The sequence below is a fragment of the Xyrauchen texanus genome, chromosome 2 (genome assembly GCF_025860055.1).
Source record: "Xyrauchen texanus isolate HMW12.3.18 chromosome 2, RBS_HiC_50CHRs, whole genome shotgun sequence".
Taxonomy (NCBI): Eukaryota; Metazoa; Chordata; class Actinopteri; order Cypriniformes; family Catostomidae; genus Xyrauchen; species Xyrauchen texanus.
In genome coordinates, this window is record NC_068277.1 from 58,591,102 (window position 1) to 58,611,637 (window position 20,536).

At 38.9% G+C, this 20,536-nt stretch overlaps 2 protein-coding genes across 2 annotated transcripts in view; one reads left to right on the plus strand and one right to left on the minus strand.

Annotated features, from left to right (window-relative positions):
• Window positions 1-2,205, plus strand: part of rin1b (Ras and Rab interactor 1b) — a 53,075-nt gene extending 50,870 nt beyond the window's left edge. The window contains exons 10-11 of the mRNA XM_052147275.1: window positions 995-1,161; window positions 1,635-2,205. Coding sequence (XP_052003235.1) covers window positions 995-1,161; window positions 1,635-1,952 — 485 coding nt within the window. The 3' untranslated portion in view covers window positions 1,953-2,205. The remainder of the gene's footprint in view (window positions 1-994; window positions 1,162-1,634) is intronic.
• Window positions 2,206-7,688: 5,483 nt separating this feature from the next.
• zgc:101810 (uncharacterized protein LOC493612 homolog) lies at window positions 7,689-19,661 on the minus strand. The gene is made up of 9 exons (XM_052147310.1): window positions 19,623-19,661; window positions 19,409-19,499; window positions 18,644-18,754; window positions 15,892-16,180; window positions 15,548-15,684; window positions 14,240-14,389; window positions 13,388-13,533; window positions 9,206-9,338; window positions 7,689-8,683 (listed from the first exon to the last, which is right to left on the minus strand). The coding sequence occupies exons 2-9, from the start codon at window positions 19,454-19,456 to the stop codon at window positions 8,513-8,515; spliced, it is 1,185 nt and encodes a 394-aa protein (XP_052003270.1). The 5' UTR covers window positions 19,457-19,499; window positions 19,623-19,661; the 3' UTR covers window positions 7,689-8,512.
• Window positions 19,662-20,536: the final 875 nt, after the last annotated feature.

Consider the following 20,536-nt stretch of genomic DNA (forward strand, 5'->3'; position numbering starts at 1 on the left):
CAAAGAAGCCACCTGCCAGTAAAACAGTGTGTGGGTACCAGATTGAGTCAGTACTTTATACTACCTGTACTGGTAGAAGGCTGGTATCGTAACATCTTTTTAATATTAGTATCCACTTGGTACCAAAGTTTTGGTACATTTAACATTCATATTTGGTGCACATTATGAGCAGTTCCATTTTAATTAGGATGCTACCTCACACATCTTAGTCATGGTAGATGCTAGTGTTGGGTTCAAGCCCATTTCAGTCAAGTCATGTCTATCTGCACGGGTTTTGTAAAATACATACTAATGATTCAACATACTAGTAATTAGTACTCTCTGAGAAGTAACATTAAACAATTTGACAACAAATGCTACTTCCATAACACAGAAAAGCCACGTACACAGCTCTTCGCAGAAGGTGCTGCCAAAATATTTGATCTTTTATTGGGTGACAGTGGTGCCCGTGTAACAGGGGCCAGCTGGTAGATAGTTGTGCAGTTTGTAAACCTCACTCCCCTGACCTCAAGAGGTGCACTAGCGACTGACGCTAGAGGCTGTAACCTTTAGCCTCCTTGTTGGCGCACCCGCCTCCCACGCCGGAGCCGCCGGTTCGAGTCCCATTAAGAGAGGGGCGACCAGGGCCGGTTACACCCGCAATACAACCATTATCAGGATTCTTCAAAAACTAACCATAGAACATTTCACTGAATGCTCTTGGAAAAGTTTTAGAAATATATATTTTTTTATTTTTCATAAGCTCACAACACCAACTCAACAGTACAACCCAGTAGACAGTAGACAGTTCATTAGGGTTTGAAAAGGATTAAAGATATTAGAGTATTTCTGCTAATTTGTTGTCATTTTAAACTTTTAAGCATGCAGACATTTGTACCGAGCCCTGAATTTCCTTTTAAACCATGATTTTACACCCTCCCCTGGGGAACAGGTAAACAAAAAGTAGGATATACAGGCTTGTCATGACGTCTTTGTGGTTGTTCTTCCTTTACAGGTGGATACTACTTGACAAGTGTTTATGCCAGTCTATGGCTGATTCAGAGCAAGCCTGGGAGCATGCCCACCTGTAGTTTGACCAATGAGGCTCAAGAGAGCTTGAGGGAGTGGAGCAGGAGGCGGGGCCAAGAAGCAAAAACCCAGAAGGACAGTCAGCAGAAACAGGTTGAAACCAAGAGACATACACCAAGAACAAGTCTTAATTGTTCTTTTTCTTTACTACACTCTTTAATTCACTAATAGCCAGATTATCAGGAAAACGGCTTTTAAATAAGAATTCAACTTGGTGTGAAGAAGTTTGAAGACCTATGCTTTAAACTGCTTTGTCAACACGTGTAACTTCTGTAATGTGATGTATTTCTGAGTGAAACAGAAAACCAAGACATGATCTAGGGCGGGGCTTGAATTTACCCATCAAGATTTGATTGGATCATGAAGTGGTGTAACATGCCACGATATTATTGGATTTAATTGTTATCCCCCGCTATGACCTTGTTAAGGACAGCAGATGAATAGTCATTTCAGTGGCATAGGAAGTGCCTTGCTGAATTTTCTATTCAAGTTTTCTAATTATATCTCAGTACTTGTATAGTTCTCAAATCCACCCCTAACTCTGTCTGTTTGTGTTTCTTGTGTAGAGGTTCGTCCGTGTGTTATTCCAGGATGACAGTCATAGTGCAGTGCGGACAATTCTCTGGAAGGCAGGGGATAACATAGATGTGCTGGCCCAAACCTGCGCTGGTCTGTTTGGTGTGAGTGATCCCCAGCACTATTGTCTGTTCTGGAGGAGTGAAGGGAAGATGTGTCCTCTACCTGCCCATGTTCAGCCCCATGAGCTGGGCATGCATGAGGGTGGATCTCTGTCGTACCTCCGCTCCGATCACGACTTTTGCAAAATGCGCAGACTGACCCGAGGGGGCGCTGTCGATCTTGGGGAGTCAGTGTGTGAGGAGTGAAGAGAAACAGGTGTAGAATTACTTTTTTGGTACATTTGTGGCGATTTGGATATCACAAGTTTTTGAATGCTGTATATATGTCTATGGATGATGGTGATTATTTTTTGCGTGCAAGTGTGTTCGTATGGGTGTGTTGTGTGTTATAAATCAGAAAGCACAACACCGTTTTAGATTAATTGAAACAGATTATTCATAGGTGTGACTTGGTAATAATGCAAAAAGCAATATCTGCCAAACGAGAAGATCTGGAGAACGTTCCGCTATTTGAGATTTAATAGTAACTTATCAATTGGCTCGCCAGAAGTGTGCATTGCCAAACAACAATACCAAAGTATTGAATATGAATAAAAATATTTATAAAAACATGTTTCAAAAGTACATTATATATGTATGCATCTGTGATGCTCTGTGTTTGGGTCATTCTCAGGAGATGGTTCCATTTTGCCATTTGCTGTGTGTCCCCATGACTGATTCTGAACTTTAGGAACATTATTTGTTGCTAGCTTTGTTTAGTGTGTAATGCAAAAAAAAATTATAATAATAATTGGAAAATCAGCCAATCAACATGTCTTCATTGATCCCCATTACATTTAATGGACTATAATGTGTATCCCAAATTGTACTCTTCTGCACTATTTTATGCCATTTTGTAGTCTAGTAGGGTGCGTAATATGTATACCCTGACAATGCAATGAAGTGTACTACGAGTACCCGGATGTGTTTAATGTGGGACACTTCATGCTCTCTGCAGTCACCTTTGCCCTACATAGTGGAAGGGGCGAGATAAAGAGGCTGCAGTGTTGGCCTGACAAAACAATTGGAATTAATGGTGAAAATGGCTACTAGTACCTTGCAGATGTTAGAAGAATGCTTTGCCCTCATCACAAGCTGTGTGACTGTGTACATTATTTGAGAGATGAGGTTGGCTAATGCAACTAAAGCTAGAGGCAACACATTGCATGCGTTTGTAACGTCACTTCCTTCAGGTGTTGGAGCGATGAATGCTTCCATTTGGGACGGTACTACACGTTGAAAATGTATACACTAGATGGCCAAGTGCATAGTGGGACACGGCTACAGAATAAATAACAATGCATTTTTACATAAATGTGCTTTTCACAAGTTCACTGGCACATGTAGTCCTGGTGTGAATTAAGGTAAATGAATACATTTACATGCTGTCCATAGTGGATGGGCATTTAGGTGATGACCAGCCATGCGAGCCCTGAGAAACCCTGGATAAAGACCAGCCCAAAATGGTAAGAAGCAGAAGACGGACTGGAGATTAAATGGATAGGAGGAGATGAGGACTGCAGCTGTAATGGCATAGGGAATGGGATAATGTGAAAAAGTTAAGCAGAAAACACACAGTTGTGGTGTCGTGGGATGCTTAGTAGCATAGTCTGTGATGCACAGACTAAAGGGCTTCAGCAGAGGATTGGTAAAATACTGCTATGGCAGTATTAGCTGACAGAGGGGCCTTCCATGGCTACTGCGGTAGCTGAGTATTGCATCTCTGTGTTAATGCTGGGGTGGGTACGACGTCACTGCGCTGAAAGTAGATTAGTTGATGCAACACTACAATTTCAGAATTTGATATTCATGTATGATAGACCTCCTGCAGTCTGGCCTCAGCAGGATGAAAGTTTCCTAGAACCTTTTAAGGGATTAGAAGAGAGCTGTTTAACACACCTGCATTTCTGTAAAGACCCTGTAAATAATGTCCTTCTCTGGCTGTACAATACATGATAAGCCAGTATTATTTAGCTATAAACAACATACAGAAGGAAATGTTTCCTGTGTTTGCTCAAAGGGTTTGTCCAGAGTTATCCAAAGCGACTTACAAATGAGGAACATAGCAAGCAATTAGTCATACAAAGTTCAACAATATCTGCAATGTTGTACTGCTATGTTCTCAAGGTGACTAGAGTAGTATAGGTTTGTGGCAGGGCGGATGGTGGGGCCGGGTTGTGATTATACACACCCTGTCCCTTATCAGGCTAATTAAGTCTCTGAGAGGGATAAAGGCTGATGGCAGACGGTGGTGCGACGAGAGAGAGATCGTTTACGGACCTGTGTTTGTGTCTTCTGTTTAAGTTTATTATTAAAATATTATTTATATTGACAAGCCGGTTCTCGATGAGGGATGCCCATCGTGGAGTCCTCGACACTGCCGTCCACCCAGGGGAGCACTGCTGTCATCCAACAGGGGAGGGAGTAGGTGAACGACCGCCGTCCACGAGGTGAGTGGGGACTGGACTCCCCGACCGCCTGGAGCGATGGAGCCGCTGCCAGGGGCAGAGGAGAGCCCTGCCATCCCCCAGAAACGCGGAGGGGTCGAAGGAAGACCGCCGTGCGCAAGGGGAGGAGGGAAGTGTCTCCCCGACCACCTGGAGCGGTAGGAGCATTCTGACCACCGCCCAGGGAGAAGCGGCTGTCGTCCACCTGAGAGGGTGGAGAAGTGATCGAGGACCATGCGACGGTGTATCGGAGAATACGCTCTTTCATCTCTCCTCTCTCTCACTGCCGCTCTGTGTTGGCCTTTTCCCTCTCATTTAAATTTTACAGTGTTTTTTTGGGAGGGGTACTACACTGTTACAGGAAGTCCCCCCCATTTTAATAATTTCTGTTTCCCTCACCTTGTCCCCTCCCTCGTCCAGGTAGATGGGGATGACCTGCCGGCAGACCGGACTTAAAGCACGCCCTCCCCCAGGGAAAGGGGGGTGTACATCAGGCCGGGGGCTCCCCAGCCTGAGAGAACGAGGGAGGAATGTGGCAGGGCGGAGGGCGAGGCTGGGTTGTGATTATACACACCCGGTCCCTTATCAGGCTAATTAAGCCTATGAGAGAGATAAAGGCCGATGGCTGACTGTGGTGTGACGAGAGAGAGAGAGATCATTTACGGACATGTCCGTCATGTGTGTGTTTGTGTCTTCTGTTTAAGTTTATTATTAAAATATTATTTATATTGACAATTCGGTTCCGCCTCCTCCTTTCCATTGAACTACGTTACAAGGTTCTAGTGCTAAGTAGTTGGGAGGAAGAGCGCACGGTGTATTGTTGAATGAGCTGCATATCGAGATCTCAGTGGCATTTGAGCAGAAGAACCAGATCAGACTTGTGAACGTAAGGTTTTAGAATTATTCAAACATTTCCACAATTGATCGATTTGCTAGACTAGATACAGTTGTGATGAAAAGTTATGAGGAGAGGGACTGAAGAGAGAAAGGTAAATAGCACAGGTAGAATCCAATAGGATAAGGAATATAGACATGTAAAAAGCAGCGGTCACTAAAACTGAAAGAATTAGAATTGTTAGCTGCTGTGGCAGCTCCTGTTCAACAGCAATGCTACTTGAGATGAGGAATATTTTGTTGGATGAGTAACAGCTTGAAGTAGTGAGTAGACGGGGACAAATGCCAGAAGACTCAAGGGAAGCAGCCGCATATACACTGATGAGCTAAAACATAATCCTCTGCGTGCCGCCGAAACGGCGCAGATCCACTGAGGCATGGACTCTACAAGACCCCTGAAGGTGTCCTATGGTAACATGCATCAAAACATTAGCAGCAGATCCTTCAAGTCTTGTTATTTGCGAGGTGGACCCACCATGGATTGGACTTGTTGGTCCAGCACATCCCACAGATGCTCAATCGGATTGAAATGTGGCAGGGTGCATTATCCTGCTGAAAGAGGCCACTGCCATCAGGGAATACCATTGCCATGAAGGGGTGTACCTGGTCTACAACAATGTTTAGGTAGGTGGCACATGTCAAATTGATGTCTACATGAATGACCTGACCCATCATTTCCCAGCAGGACTTTGCCCAGAGCATTACACTCTCTCCACTGCCTTGTCGTCTTCCCACAGTGCATCCTGGTGCCATCACTTTACCAGGTAAACGCCACACACATCATTCATATCTAGGAGACAGAATGCGTCTCCTTCCTGAGCAATATGATGGCTGCATGCTCCCATAGTGTTTATACTTGCATACAACTGTTTGTACAGATGAATGTGGTACTTTCAGGCATTTGGAAATTGCTCCCAAGGATGATTATGCAGTGTATTTGTGTGCATATATTTTTATCAACAAATACTGTACCCATTTACCTATGATGTTACTGGCAGAGGTGGGAAACCAGTAACCTTTTTAAATGTATTAGTATTAGCAAAAATGTGATCATTTCCTGAGAATAACCCATGCGGTATTAGGACAATGTTGTGAGCTATGTGAGTTTTACAATAACACTATTGGTACTACAGCTTTCACTGATTGCTCACTTGTACGAGTATAACTTGGAAGGCACCAGCTATTTTATTAGCTGAGAATTCATTAAATGAACAGTCGTGAATCACCACTGAACTGATTTTTGGGTTTATTTGATGAATTCTATCATATTCTACAGAAATCAGATTATTTCAGTGTTTGAAGAATGTACAGTAGTGAATAAGTTACATCATAATCAATTGTAATTCAGACTCCAATGAATCAATCGGATGCATTTCATGTGTTCAGCCTAAATAATGCATCATGCCGAATTCATTGAATGTACAACTGTAATTTCACTCTATGGTGGGCAGATAAACATGTTGACACTGTCAGTGATTTAAGTTTGATTTATGACTGCTTGCTCGTACCAGGAAGAAAAGCTGTTAATGGAATAGGTCACCCGAAAGTAGAAATTCTGTACTCATACTCACATACTCATACTCTCTTGTCTTTTGAAATCAGTATAACTTTATTTATTTGTGGAAGACAAAATTAGTTATTTCTAGTAGAATGTCCAAGCTCCTCTTTTCCTCTCAATAAAAACAAATGGAAACAACAGCAGTCAAGTAAGATTTCCAGTGAATAATGACTTGAAGTAGTAATGAACTAGTACTTATGTGATGCTTTTATGGTGTTTATTTTATTTATTAGATTTGTCCTTTATGGGGCTTGACAGCCCCTGGTCACCATACGCTTTCACTGTATGGTGCTATCATTTTGCTTCTTCTCCTTAGGTGTTCCACGAGTTAATAATGACTATTTATATTTTTGGGTGAACTATCCCTTTAAGTCAGGAGATTTCCCTGTTGGTTTGGCGAAAGGTAGGTGATACTGAGTAATTTCATATACTGGTTTTACTTCTAAGCTAAAAACGGTTCCATCAAATGCTATTTTACTGAACTTAATTTAATGTGACATTGTAACATTTGTTGTCTATAATAACATATTGTGTAAACTATAATGTAATTCTTCTGATGATAAATTAATTTTCTTTGCTGGATCAGTTGAACTCTTGATATTTGGCCTTTGCATGCATTTGTTTGTGATGCAGTTCATCGTGATGCATGAATGAACAGTATGCTTCATACAGCTTCATGCATCACATCTGAGCACAATTTCTTTATATGTTTACTGCCTACAGAAAGGTGCTGTATGCTTATTCACTGACTTAACAATATTAAACTTGAATGTGAATGCTTACTGTTCAAGTCTATCTCTATGGAGCTCTCCTAGTGTTTGGTGGGTGAATTATTTGCAGGGTAAATAACAGGAAAGTTTGTGGTGTTGATCAAAGTAAATAACGTGTGTTTGTAGCCCATTAGATGGCAGAAGTAATTTAGTAATCATTTCTAATATAGAGAATATTGTCCTACTTTGAAGCAACAAGTAGTAGTATGTTAATTTCTTTGAAAAACAAGAGAGATTTAAGTATTGTGCAGACACAGTAAGTACTCAATCAGTTTTAGAGTTTTTATTTTTAGCCATCATTCATTATGCAATCTAAAAACCATTTGTTACTTTGTCTGAAAAATAAAAACTCTAACCTTTTTTAAAGGTGCACTCAAATTTTGTACTCTTTAAAAACAGATTCACATCCACTCTTATCCATTTGAAAACTTACTGAGTGCACCTTTAATATATAAAAATGTGTAATTTCTGCGCAACCAAACTAAATTGCAAAAATAAAAATAGTCTTCAAACAATCCCCCATCTGCCATTGATCGAACAAATAGATTGCCACTCATGCCATTGGTTGACAATAGACCATTTTTACAGACAGTGATCATGCATTTCTGCATTATTCAGAAGCATAAATATAGCAAACTTTTTCTATTTGAATTTAGTTTTAAATATTTGGTGTAAAATTCAAAAATTACTCTATAGATATGTGCTGGACAGGCCGCTCATAACAAACAATTTTATAGTGCCTCATAAACAGTGTTTGCTTGGATAGGAGAAAGTAGTTTAACATGAAAAAGAAATGATATTCAACATTTAGCCAGGCTAAATCCCTCCATTGAAGGAACAAAATGTATCTACACATTTCCAGAAGAATAGCAAAATCTGACAGAAACGCATTTCTAAATGTTCCCACATAGAAAAAGGTTCATAAATTGACCAAATATATTCTTAATGGAAATAAATATCAAAAAAGTTTTCTTAAGTGTTATAGTAGTTAATGATCGTTAATTATGTTATATTTGTAACAATGGAGTGAATACGGATGTCCCCACAAGGATGTGTATACAAGCTTTTGTGTGTATGAAGAATCCCATTATTGCTCTCTCATCGTAGACCACCTCCCAGTTTGTCCAGCACCTTTATGCCCTTCTCCTCGTAGTCCGCTCGTGATATCCAGAAAGACTCTTTATCTTTCATGATGTTGGCCAGCACCGCCCCACCCATAAACACCATGTGTTTACGCCGTGGAGGGTCTTCAATACGGATTTTAAATTTCTGTGTGAGAATAAGTGAGAGAAAGAGAAGTGAAAAGTGTATTCGCAATTAGTCCACATGGCAGCCTAAGAATGCGTTGTAAAAGATAATTGTTACTTCGCAAAACCTTCACAATACATTCCTTCAAAGGTGACGGGAAGTTTACTCAGCATTGCTGTCTGGTGTCAGAACATGTGGACAATTGCGTTTCAGATCACACATGGAATGGTGATTTGTTTTAGTCAGTAAGATGATTTAAATGTTTTCATACTTTTATTGGGGACGAGCTACTTTGGAAAACACTTAAATAGCAGTGTGGGGGCCTTGGTACCTCAGCGAGTAAAGACGCTGTGCATACAAGCTTTTGGTTGTAGTGCTGAGTGACTCCAGCCAGTTCTCCTAAGCAACCAAATTGGCCTGGTTGCTAGGGAGGGTAGAAGTCACCAAATATGGAATTGAAGTACAGTTATACACGTGCATATTTTGAGTCAGAGGAATTGGAACTTAGCATATTAGCAACACACATATTAGCATTGATCTTACAGAGATTTTCTCAGTGTCTCCCTTCAGAACTCTCTCCAGGTAAAGCTGCTTGATTTCTCGCTCCAAGCGGGAAGGAAGTCCTGGGTACATGGTGCTGCCTCCAGACAGGACTATGTGCTTGTAAAAGTCCGCCCTTCAGATAGACAATAACACATGAAGCGCATGAACCACATTAAAAGAATATTTCAGGTTAAATACAACTTACTGCTGTCAAATACTACAAAAGATAATCTCTCAGTCCCTCAGTTTGTAAAAACTTGTCTACACTATTGTAGAGTACTTCCAATGGAGGCAAGTGTACTCAAGGGTCTAAAGGCAGAAATGTGTAACATTTTAATTTCATTAATTTGTTAAAGCATTTACATCAATTCTTCAGTTCAAAATTGAGCTGTAAAGTTGTCTAAATTGTCATTTTCTTGGTGGGTGTTTCTTTTGAACAGATATTTAGTAAAAGTTGCCAGGTATATCAGATTGTTATGGTCATTGCACGATTTGAAAGACTGGATATACTGTAACTTTGCACAGACAAGATAGGTAAGCTAATCGATCGCACCATTATGCTAAACATTCATTCACTATGCTGTAGGTCTGCTGGGCTCCCATTGTAAGTGTATTACTGTACACACATTTTTCCTTTGTTTTCACAAACTGTGGGACGAATTAAAAAAACAGTTCCAATCAAAAACATGCCGCAGATGCTGTCGATAGAGCTTAAAGCTGAAGTGTGTCATTTTTGCACCACTAGTGTCACAAAACAGAATTGCAAAAGTAACCATTGTTTTCAAACAGGTTTCCAACACATTCCCTGTCTAACAGATATTTCGCCTAACAGTATTATTTAATACAATGTTCCTGTGTCAGGCTGGGGTGCTTTTCCCATACAACATTGTAACTCACTGATTAACTATCATACACTCTTAGAAAAAGGTTCTTTGGGGTTCTATATAAAACCCTAGGGTTCTTTCCTCACCTCCATAGAACCCTTTACGCCAAATAGATTCTATTTACAAAGATTTATAGAAAAAAGACAAATTTTGCACAAAAGGGTTCTTTGGGTTGGCAATTGCTTAATGTGAGTATGTATGGTTTCGATTAGAAAAGGATAAATGACAGATGATCAGATCCAATGTCCTTTCTCTTTTAGACAACAGGTTTATCTTAGTATTATATACAGTCTGTTGTATAGTCTATTATTGACTCATAATTCAACAAAAGATGCAAAAAATTGTGTTTACCATAAACAGCAAACAACTTGAGTGTAGAGCTGTTTTTACACCTCCTATATACATAGCACAAAGGCACTTTTAAGATGCGTGCTCGCAAAGTGATCAAAACACTTGAGCATTGAATTAAGCCAACTGCACGGATATAAAGAGATTAATCACCTCTGTTCAAGAGTCTGAATATCAGTGGCAGAGCTAGGCCGTGGCTACCATGGACCGAAGACTGGCCACCCCATTGGCCACCCATTTTTAGTCTTGGGCATGACCAATTGTGCCAAAATAGCCCAACCAGCCATGGTTTCTGGAAATTATGGAGATCTTAGATGGCCCTCCATGGAAAATATGCTGAGGGGGGATCTACTCTCTCAAGCGCATGGTGTGATTTGGCATCCCCAGCCGGAGCTGTGGAACCTAAATGTATGGCCCCTGAACGGAGCACAGCAAATGAGACCAAACTAGCTTAGTCTGTAATGAACACCATTTTGCAGGCTAGAGCATGCCTCTATGCGCTAAAATTGCTTGTGCTTGCGGATTGGCGCTCTTCACACAGCCAAGACCCAGTGAATTAATCCATAACAGAGATCCTTACTTTCCTTCAAGAGCGGTTGGATGCAGGTCTTACTCCGTCTATGTTTAAGGTCTATTTATTATGCCCCTTGCCGACATTGCACATGTATGTGGAACGCACTCGCCTGTTAGATCAGCTCTTCGTTTGTTATGGAGGACGCACAAAAGGTATGTCCGTCTCCAAACAAAGGCTTTCTCACTGGATCATTGATGCAAATCACAGGGCTTGAGATGCCCTATTGGCATTAAGGCACATGGCTTCATCATGGGCATGGACAAACGGTATATCACTACAGGATATATGCTTTGCCGCAGGATGGTTTTCGCAGAACATGTTCACGAGGTTTTATAACCTAGACCCCAGCGGGTAATTTTAATACAGCCGACTGTGTAGGCCGCTACCCAATTTACTCCCACTAGAATTCACACGCACTTCCAATTGAATAAAACCTCCCTCCTTACCTCTGATTATGAAGGGGTTAAATTATTCTGTGTGTATTATATGACTCGTATAGATCCTCAGATTAAGATTAATTTCCCATTTGGCTTTCACCATGTGGGGTTATTCATTTTCATACACACTTGAAGACATATCATAATAAGTCACAGCCCGAAGGGCCCGTGACCTCATATACATATTCTTCTAAGTGTTTCAACCCTGGTACATTTAAGGTATGATGCTACGTAGTGCAGCGTGATGGGACTCTGTTCCCCATAGAGTTTAAAATGCAATGGCGAGTGAACTGAATCGATAGGGAACGTCTCTGGTTACTCATGTAATCTCGGTTTCCTGAGATGAAGGGAACGAGACATTGCAAAACTTCGAGTTCAGAGTTTTTAGGTACAAGCATACATTCTTTTCCTTCAGACAGGAAATGGTTTTTGAGCACCCGCTTATATAGGGCAAATATCCGCCTAAAAGCACGGGGTTCAAGCACCATTGCCAATCATAAGATTGCCGTTATAATACAAGGGCTTCCTTAAAAGGTTCTATATAGAACCTTTTCACCTGGCTCAAAGAACCCTTTAGGGTTCTTTTGATAGAACCTATAAAAAGGGTTCAATACAGGGGGTGTAGCTCAGTGAGTAAAGATGCTGACTACCACTCCTGGTGGATTCAAATTTGAATCAAACTTGTTGAATCCAACCAAATTGTCCCGGTAGCTAGGGAGGGTAGAGTTACATGGGGTAACCTCCTCGTTGTCACTATAATGTGGTTCTTGCTCTCGGTGGGGCACGTGGTAAGTTGTGCGTGGATGCCGCGTAATGTGCTAAACAAGTCACGTGATAAGATGTGCGGATTCACTGTCTCAGACATTAAGGCAACTGAGATTCGTCTTTCGCCACCCGGATTGAAGTAAATCACTCAAAAAGAGAAGATTTCATACACTGGACAAATATGAGTCCCTCCATCTCCTGTATCTATCACCACACCTGTTAACAAGCCTGGCACAGGAAGTCACAAAGGAGTTAGAGGGCATTCCAAACTGGGGAGAAAAGTAGAGGAGAAAAAACATTTAGGAGTTCCAAATATGAAGCGAGCGATAGAACCCTTTAGGGTTCTATGTGGAACCTTTTCTTCTAAGAGTGTAGTACGTTGTATTGTTTGAGAAATTAACTAGCTAGTTGCGACTTTTTCCCAAAACCATAGTAACTATGTTGCACATTCAATGTTTCACATTATTTCAACAGTGTAGAGCTGTAGTTAATGATATTGGACAGGGGGTGGAGATCTAACTTCTGCAGAGATAAAATGGATATCAGTGCTTTCTCTTCACAGCATTTAATCCTTTAAACGTGATTAAACATGAAGTTTACATGTCCTGTCAGAACGCCATTTTCTGCAAAACCCTGGAATAAACAATTTTTTCAAGTGCAGGTAAGTGGTCAAAGTCTTATGAAACAAATATTGGATTAGTCAAATGAAGTCTACACAGCAAACTATAAATGAACTATGCTTCTAACCAAAGGTGGAGAGCTGAAACGTGAAATACCAAATTGTTGAATTATGATGGTAACGATGGAACTTGCAACCATAGTTGATGAGCTGCGTTTTGATTTTTTGGGGTAAAACAATAAGTAAAGGCTTACTTAGTATTCTTTCTGAATTTAAGATGGGATAGGAGATAATATTATAACATAAATAAATTTCACTTCAGCTTATGACCTATAGCCATGCTGAGTATGGCTAGACAATAATAATATGTTTCAAAAAGCTCTTGGGTAAAAATATCTCCTACATTTCTGTTTATTGGCTAAAGAACTTGACAGCAGAAGAATCTGTCCAATTACTAACCCTAACACTTACTCAAAAAGCAGAGTAGAATGTCAAGCCCTACACGAAATGTAGCATTAAACGTCAATTAATTGGCAATGGTAGAATAATTCTGACCTTAAGTCAATGTCTGCTGCTTGGATGGTGTTGAAGAGCAGTTCAGCCACACCAACACCCTCCACATTAACAAGATGAGGCTGAAAAAGGGCCTCTGGTGCTCCAAACCTTTCACCTCCAACCATTATTATCCGGCCATCTGGTAACTGCACACAGTAAGGTCAGTAAAATTCTCTTATATGCTATGAAGGGAGCAGTCAAGTTTAAATACCATATATATTTATAAGGCCAATAAGAGCTCCCTTGAACTGTGAAATTCTGCAGTTGCAAGAAAAAGTATGTAACCCCTTTTGGATTTACCTGGATATCTGCATAAATTGGTCATCAAAATTAACAGTAAGCAAGCACAGTCTGCTTAAATAACACAAAAACAACATGTTTTCATATATTTACTGAACACACTGTGTAAACATTCAAAGTGAAAGATATACAAGACCCTCCTTTGGCAGCAAAAACCTCCAGCAAACCTTTCAGATTTTATTACAAATAAATCCTTCAATGTCAGGAGTTTCCTCTTTACAAAACTGTTTCAGTTCAGCTGTATTCTTGGGATGTCTGTTGAGAATTCTTGAGAATTGCTCTGTTGAGGTCATGCCAAAGAATCTAAATGGCGTTGAGGTCACATCTCTGACTGGGCCACTCCAGAAGGCATATTTGTCTGTTGTTATGGCTAATTTATGCAGAAATCCAGGTAAATACAAAGGGTTCATACTTTTTCTTGCAACTATATATTCATATGCAATAGATATGAACTTGATGTTATTTTTGAATGATTTGGGCATGGGCTACATTCATATTCAACAACTACCAATATGAATACACTTGTAGATTTTTTTCTTTAAAGTGTATTACCGTGTAGGACTCCACCAGCACTGTGGTCTCATTGGCCAGCTTCTGTTCCTGCTCGATGTTGTAGCCTACAAAACACAACTTCTCCTTCATCATTCGCACGGTCTCAAAGTCTGCGGTATGGTTGAAGACATAGCCCCTCAGAAGCAAAAGCTAGATGGAAAAATGTTTAAATCCAGGGGTCAGAGAAAAGAAGATATGAACAAAATATTCACTTCAGTAACCAAAGCTGTTACCTCAACCCAACTCTGTTAATCGATAATTGCTTGCACTCATTCCATATACTGACAAATCTATTGGTAAAGTTGGATTTTGTTTCAGGTTACAAACCATAAGCCTACCTGTTGCTTTTTATTTATTTAAATAAGAGCTGTCAGAATTAATGCATGTGATTAATTAAAAAAGTTTAATGCATTCATTTTACTTAATCATATGTAACGCATTTATCGTTAATACAGCATAAATACTGGTGTTAAGAGTGGGACCTTTGTAATGTGTCCGCCTAGAGAAAACACACTGACGCACATGGCCACAAACAGACACACAACAGTGCCAGAGCCCTTCTGCCAGTCTAATGCATAGCATAAAATACCATATTCAATATAAAATTTTATCATCAAAATGGTACTTTAAGTAAATGTATTAATTCAAACTCTAATCAAATGAAAATAACATATGTGAAATATTGCTTAAATATAATACAATTACTAATGATTTATTATTAGTAGTAGTAGTAATAAAATCAGTAGTTTCACGGTGAATATTACACAACTATATAGTATTGATATATTTGTCAGAGTGCACAGTGCTTTTGATGGTGTTTTCCATCTATGAGCCAAGGAGATTTAAATGGTATGAACAGCCAGCTCCACACATTCACAAGTGCTCATGTTTGAAGTGCACAGCACACGCAAACTATATTTTTATCACATTAAATCACTGTCTTTGCTGTTTAATAATCACACTAGGACATAACGTGATTTTAATTTGTAAATCAAATGGCTTCGGTTTTTGGAATCAGGAGATTTGGGGTCGGAAGCGATTCCAGTATCGGTATCAGGACATCCCTAATGGCGATTCTTCAGAAACAATGTGCATTGTGATGTTTATCTAAGTGCAGTGCCTTGCCCCTTAGACTTCTATTGTAACATTACTGTAAATAAATTGAATTTTTGTTTACAAACTGAGGGACAAGACAAAATGATTAGCCTGTCAACACAGCTGAACTTGTATTGAACCTGGAACATTCAAGTTATCATCATCAGATTCCATAGCGAATGTACTGGAATAGAATAGAGGGAACTATGTCACCTTTATGAGATAACGTGTGATATCACGTCCTGCGATGTCTAAACGGCGAGTGAGGTGGGGAAGAGAGAAGCCTTCATACACTGGACAAATATGAGTCACTCCATCTCCTGAATCAATCACCACACCTGTTAACAAGCCTGCCACAGGAAGTCAGCACAGGTTAACTAACCTAATATGACACTAATAATAAGTGTGATTCTCATACACTGAAAACAACAAAAAATCAAACCATTCTCAAATCCTGACAATGCAAGATAGAACATAACAGATAGAACACTAATAAAGATGTTGAACCCCAAAGAAAAACTGAGGGAATGGGCAAAACTCTAGCTGAAGTGCTTTACCCTGAGCATAGAGTGTCAGCACTGCCTGTATACCAATGTAGATGCCATGGAATTTGTAGGTTTCAAACATGACTTCAGCAATCTTCTGACGGTTCTTCAGCGGGTTCAAGGGTGGTTCCGTCAGCAGAACCTTACTGTCAGGAGGGCTGATGTTCAGCCTCTGCGGACCGAAGGTGTGATCCCACAGGTGCATCATGTCCTCCCAGCAGCGGACTATTCCATTTTCCATGGGATACGAGACCTCCAACATGGAGCGGCATTCACTCGCCTCCTCCCCGACCATCAGATCCTGACAGAGAGACAGGAGGATGGAAGTGAAGACTGATTTCAATAATAAACAAGTAAATAATCAAACATTTAATTAATCTAATGCATTATAAATGCAATCCATTTATGAATTCAATACTCTATGAACCCAAAAAAGGATTCATATACATTTGTACATCCATATTGGTAGCTGACATGTTCTGCCATGTGTCATGCTACACTCCATCGAAAACAATTTTAAGTAAAAAAAGGACTCCAAGTTGAGACTACATGAAATATATTTCCTTTTAAAAATGTATTTGTAACACTGCTGGCCCATTTAAAATGAACTAGTGAAGGCAAAAAGACTATTAAAAATGGGGGGATATAGATACCATGTTTTATATTTCTATTTATTTTAACATTTTATTTTTAGCTGTGATGTCAAAGCGCCATTCACAGCAGTCATTTCTCCAGTTTACTAAAAAAAGCAATGTGTCACAAAATTTGGACCCAATTTATATTGGGCCACCCATGCCGCCGAGGCCTTAATTCACCACTGGATATAATGTACTTATTATGTACATGTTGTTGCACTGAACTTACATTTAAAAAAACCTGCATTTAATTACATTTGTAGTTACACTGTTAACCTTACCCCTAAACCTAACCCTTACCCTAAGCCTTATCTAAACAATAACACTAACCCTAAACGTACCCGTACCTCAACTTCAGTAGCAGCAAATATGAAACTTGTGAGAATTTTGCAGAACAGCATATAGTTACACAATAAGTACATTTTATTGTATGTTTTAACCAACTGTGTTCAGAATCTGCATACACCTTTTGATTTCACAATTCAATTTTGACGCAGTGGATTTCAAGCTTAAAAATCATTCAGAACCTGATGGTTTCATGTAAAATTATAATATAAGTCATTTATAGGTTCTTAACTGTTCATACTTGATATTGATATTTTGGCATGTTAACAAACAAATATTTAAAAAATGAATATGCCTTTTTTTATGTAAATGTAAATATTCTTTGACATTTGAAAATATACATTAACTACAGAAGAACCAGTTTGTTACATGTGAAAACATCTTTCAAACATTTCTGCAACATTTTAGCTAATAATAACATAATATCCCATTTATATTAACATCTAATTTGAGAATTACTAGTAATTTGAAAGAATTTCCTTTTAACTGCTCAGTACAACTTGGTGGTTAAAAACTGAGAAATCCACATAATCTTTTTCAAATAAACATCAAAACAACTGTACAACTCAAGTAAACACCATTTATACTACATAAGCTTAATCTATTCTATTTACTTGCATGAACTGCCGAATATTGAGGTGAGTATGCAGTAAGATGGTTCAGCATCAGATGGCGGCGGAGTAAAATGTGGACAATTTCCTTATTCAAGCCCAATTTAGGCTGTGTGCATGAACTTTTGTTCTTGCCACACCCCCTTTAGACAGTAGCACATTTTGTGATTTAGTTTATTTATTATGTGTGTGTGTGTGTGTGTGTGTGTGTGTGTGTGTGTGTGTGTGTGTGTGTGTGCGTGTATTTATCACTTTGTGGGGACCAAATGTCCCCATAAGGATAGTAAAACCCGAAATTTTTGACCTTGTGGGGACATTTTGTCGGTCCCCATGAGGAAAACAGCTTATAAATCATACTAAATTATGTTTTTTGAAAATGTAAAAATGCTGAAAGTTTTCTGTGAGGGTTAGGTTTAGGGGTAGGGTTAGGTTTAGGGGATAGAATATAAAGTTTGTACAGTATAAAAACCATTATGTCTATGGAAATTCCCCATAAAACATGGAAACACAACACGTGTGTGTGTGTGTGTGTGTGTGTGTGTGTGTGTGTGTGTGTGTGTGTGTGTGTGTGTGTGTGTGTGTGTGTGTGTGTGTGTGTGTGAACAAGATACTGTCCCAGTGTGAGACATAAAAGTGTGTGAGAGAGTATGGGAATTCATAGATCTACAAAAACATCTACATAATATCGTGTAAATCCACAACTGATTCCTGGGTCAAAATTGACTCACGAACGCAATAGGAGTGTTAATGTTAGTACGTAGTAGTAGTTTTAACATCCCAACATTTCAAAGTGTTTCCAAACTTTTGAAGGGTTTTGTATATTCATACACATTTTAACTTGATGCTGAAATCTTGATGTTGATTTAAAAAAGTCCATGGCCATGTTATTCATTAACAACCACATATGCAAAAGGGTTTGCATTTTAGAAGCAATTCATACATTCATGTGGTGCACACTGGCGACAGTCCAAAAGTAAAAAATAAAAAAATGCATCCGTGCTCAAACTCCATATATGCACACATACCTGTACATCCTAACAACCATGTTGTCAGTGTAAAATCAGTGTTACTGTTCCGTTTAACTCTGAATTTCTTTAGATTTAGGATGGATTTACTGTTACACTGAACACTGGAGACAAGGATACAGCAAGGAACTGACTCTGAAGAACTCACCTTGATCTCTATATTTCCAACTTTTGTATTTGACCGAATAATGGGACGACCCACCAGGGCTGGGAAGATGTGGTCTGGGAAATTGGACCCAGCGAAACCGCACTTGACAAACTGCAAATCATTTGTAAGAGGATGACAAGTGAGTAGTCTAAAAGGATAAGATGCAATTCTGTTCATATTTCAGGGATGTCAGGACATGACTGCAGATAAAACATTTAATATTGCAAATACTGTATTGATGTTGTTGATGTGCTAAAGTGTGAAAATCATGCATGATTTAAAAAAACTATGTCAGGATCAGAAGAGGACCTTTTTGGGGGGAGTAGTGTTGGGCTGTTAACTTCCCATTTAGTGCTTCCTTAATTGTGACCAATAACCTTGTATACTTTTCCATACCACCTTTTAAGGTGATGTGCTCATCTGCGTTCCTCTTGAAACATGTTCAAACAGATTCAAGCAATTTTAAACGCCCCTGTATGAGCGCGAGTCAGGCATGCATCTGGCACTGAAGTGACCAAACCACAAAGTTCTATGATGAACTTATTTACTTAATAAAACATTATTAACAATTTTTAAAAGTAATAAAAAAGCAATTTTATAGTTATGCTACGATATAATTATAATATACAATTTTACAATATACAAAGTATATATTACATTTTTTTAAATAAAATTAGTTGGAATGGCATAAACGTGTCACGTTTATAAATATGATATGAAATCTCAATCACAAGTTCAATATCCAAATACTTCTAAATCTCTTACCCCAGTACCATTGTCACAGACGACCACTTTTCTGCCCTCGCTGTCCATGGTGAAGTGATTCAGGTGAGGTGCAGGCAGACACCTAAAAATGCTTTGTGAAAAATGAAATAACGCCCAATTTATATGTAAATAAATTCAGTTATGGAGATACTAGCTTCAGCCGCAGCCGCGGTGTTTTGGTGATGTGAAGTCAAAGATGAAAGGGCCGGTTTACCTGCAGAGAAACCCCGCCTTCTGCGTTCATGCTTACAGCACGTGAACAACACTGAACCTGCTTATATAGGCGGCATTTATTATGGAGATTTAAGGGGCGTTCACACAGGGCCTGTTATTGATGACTTGACGTGTTGCGTCGCTGCTTTTGAACGCGTGGACTTCAATGTAGGCCCATTATTTAAAAAAAGGGTTCCGTGGAGAAGATTAGAACATTTATTTTTTTTACTTGACCTTAGTTAGCACTAATCATCTTACCCCATCTTACCCTATTAATCTGTGTTAATGCTTGTTACACTTATTAATTGTTGCTTTATGTTAGTCATAGTGTATTAACTAATGTAGCATGTACAACTTGTGATTTTAAAAATGTATTACCAGGGTTGAGGATTAATGGAATACATGTAATGGGATTACAAATTTAAAATACAAAATCTTACTAACGGTATTTCAATAAAGTTACATTTAAAATTGTCAGTAATCAGTAACTTCCCACTTTATATAATTTATTAATATATAATTTAATATTAATATAATACATTCTAAATATAGTATTTTTGTATTGTTTTCCTGTACAGAATATAAAAAAATCTTTCAAACCTTATCCTGTTTTAGAAGCTACACTGCATGTGTATATGTATACGATATGTGAAAAACATATGTGCTGAAGAAGTAATCCCAAGTATTTAGATTCAGATACGTTACTGAATTTGTGTAATCTAATGTAATACTTTACATTTTTTCACCATGTATTCTGTAATCTGTAGTAGAATACATTTAAAGATAAAAGTAACCCAACCTTGTGTATTACTATACATTGAAATTAACATTAGCCAAGATTAATAAATGCTGTTAAAGGATTGTTGATTATAGTTCATGTTAACTAATGCTGTTAACTAATGTTAACCTTTAGTA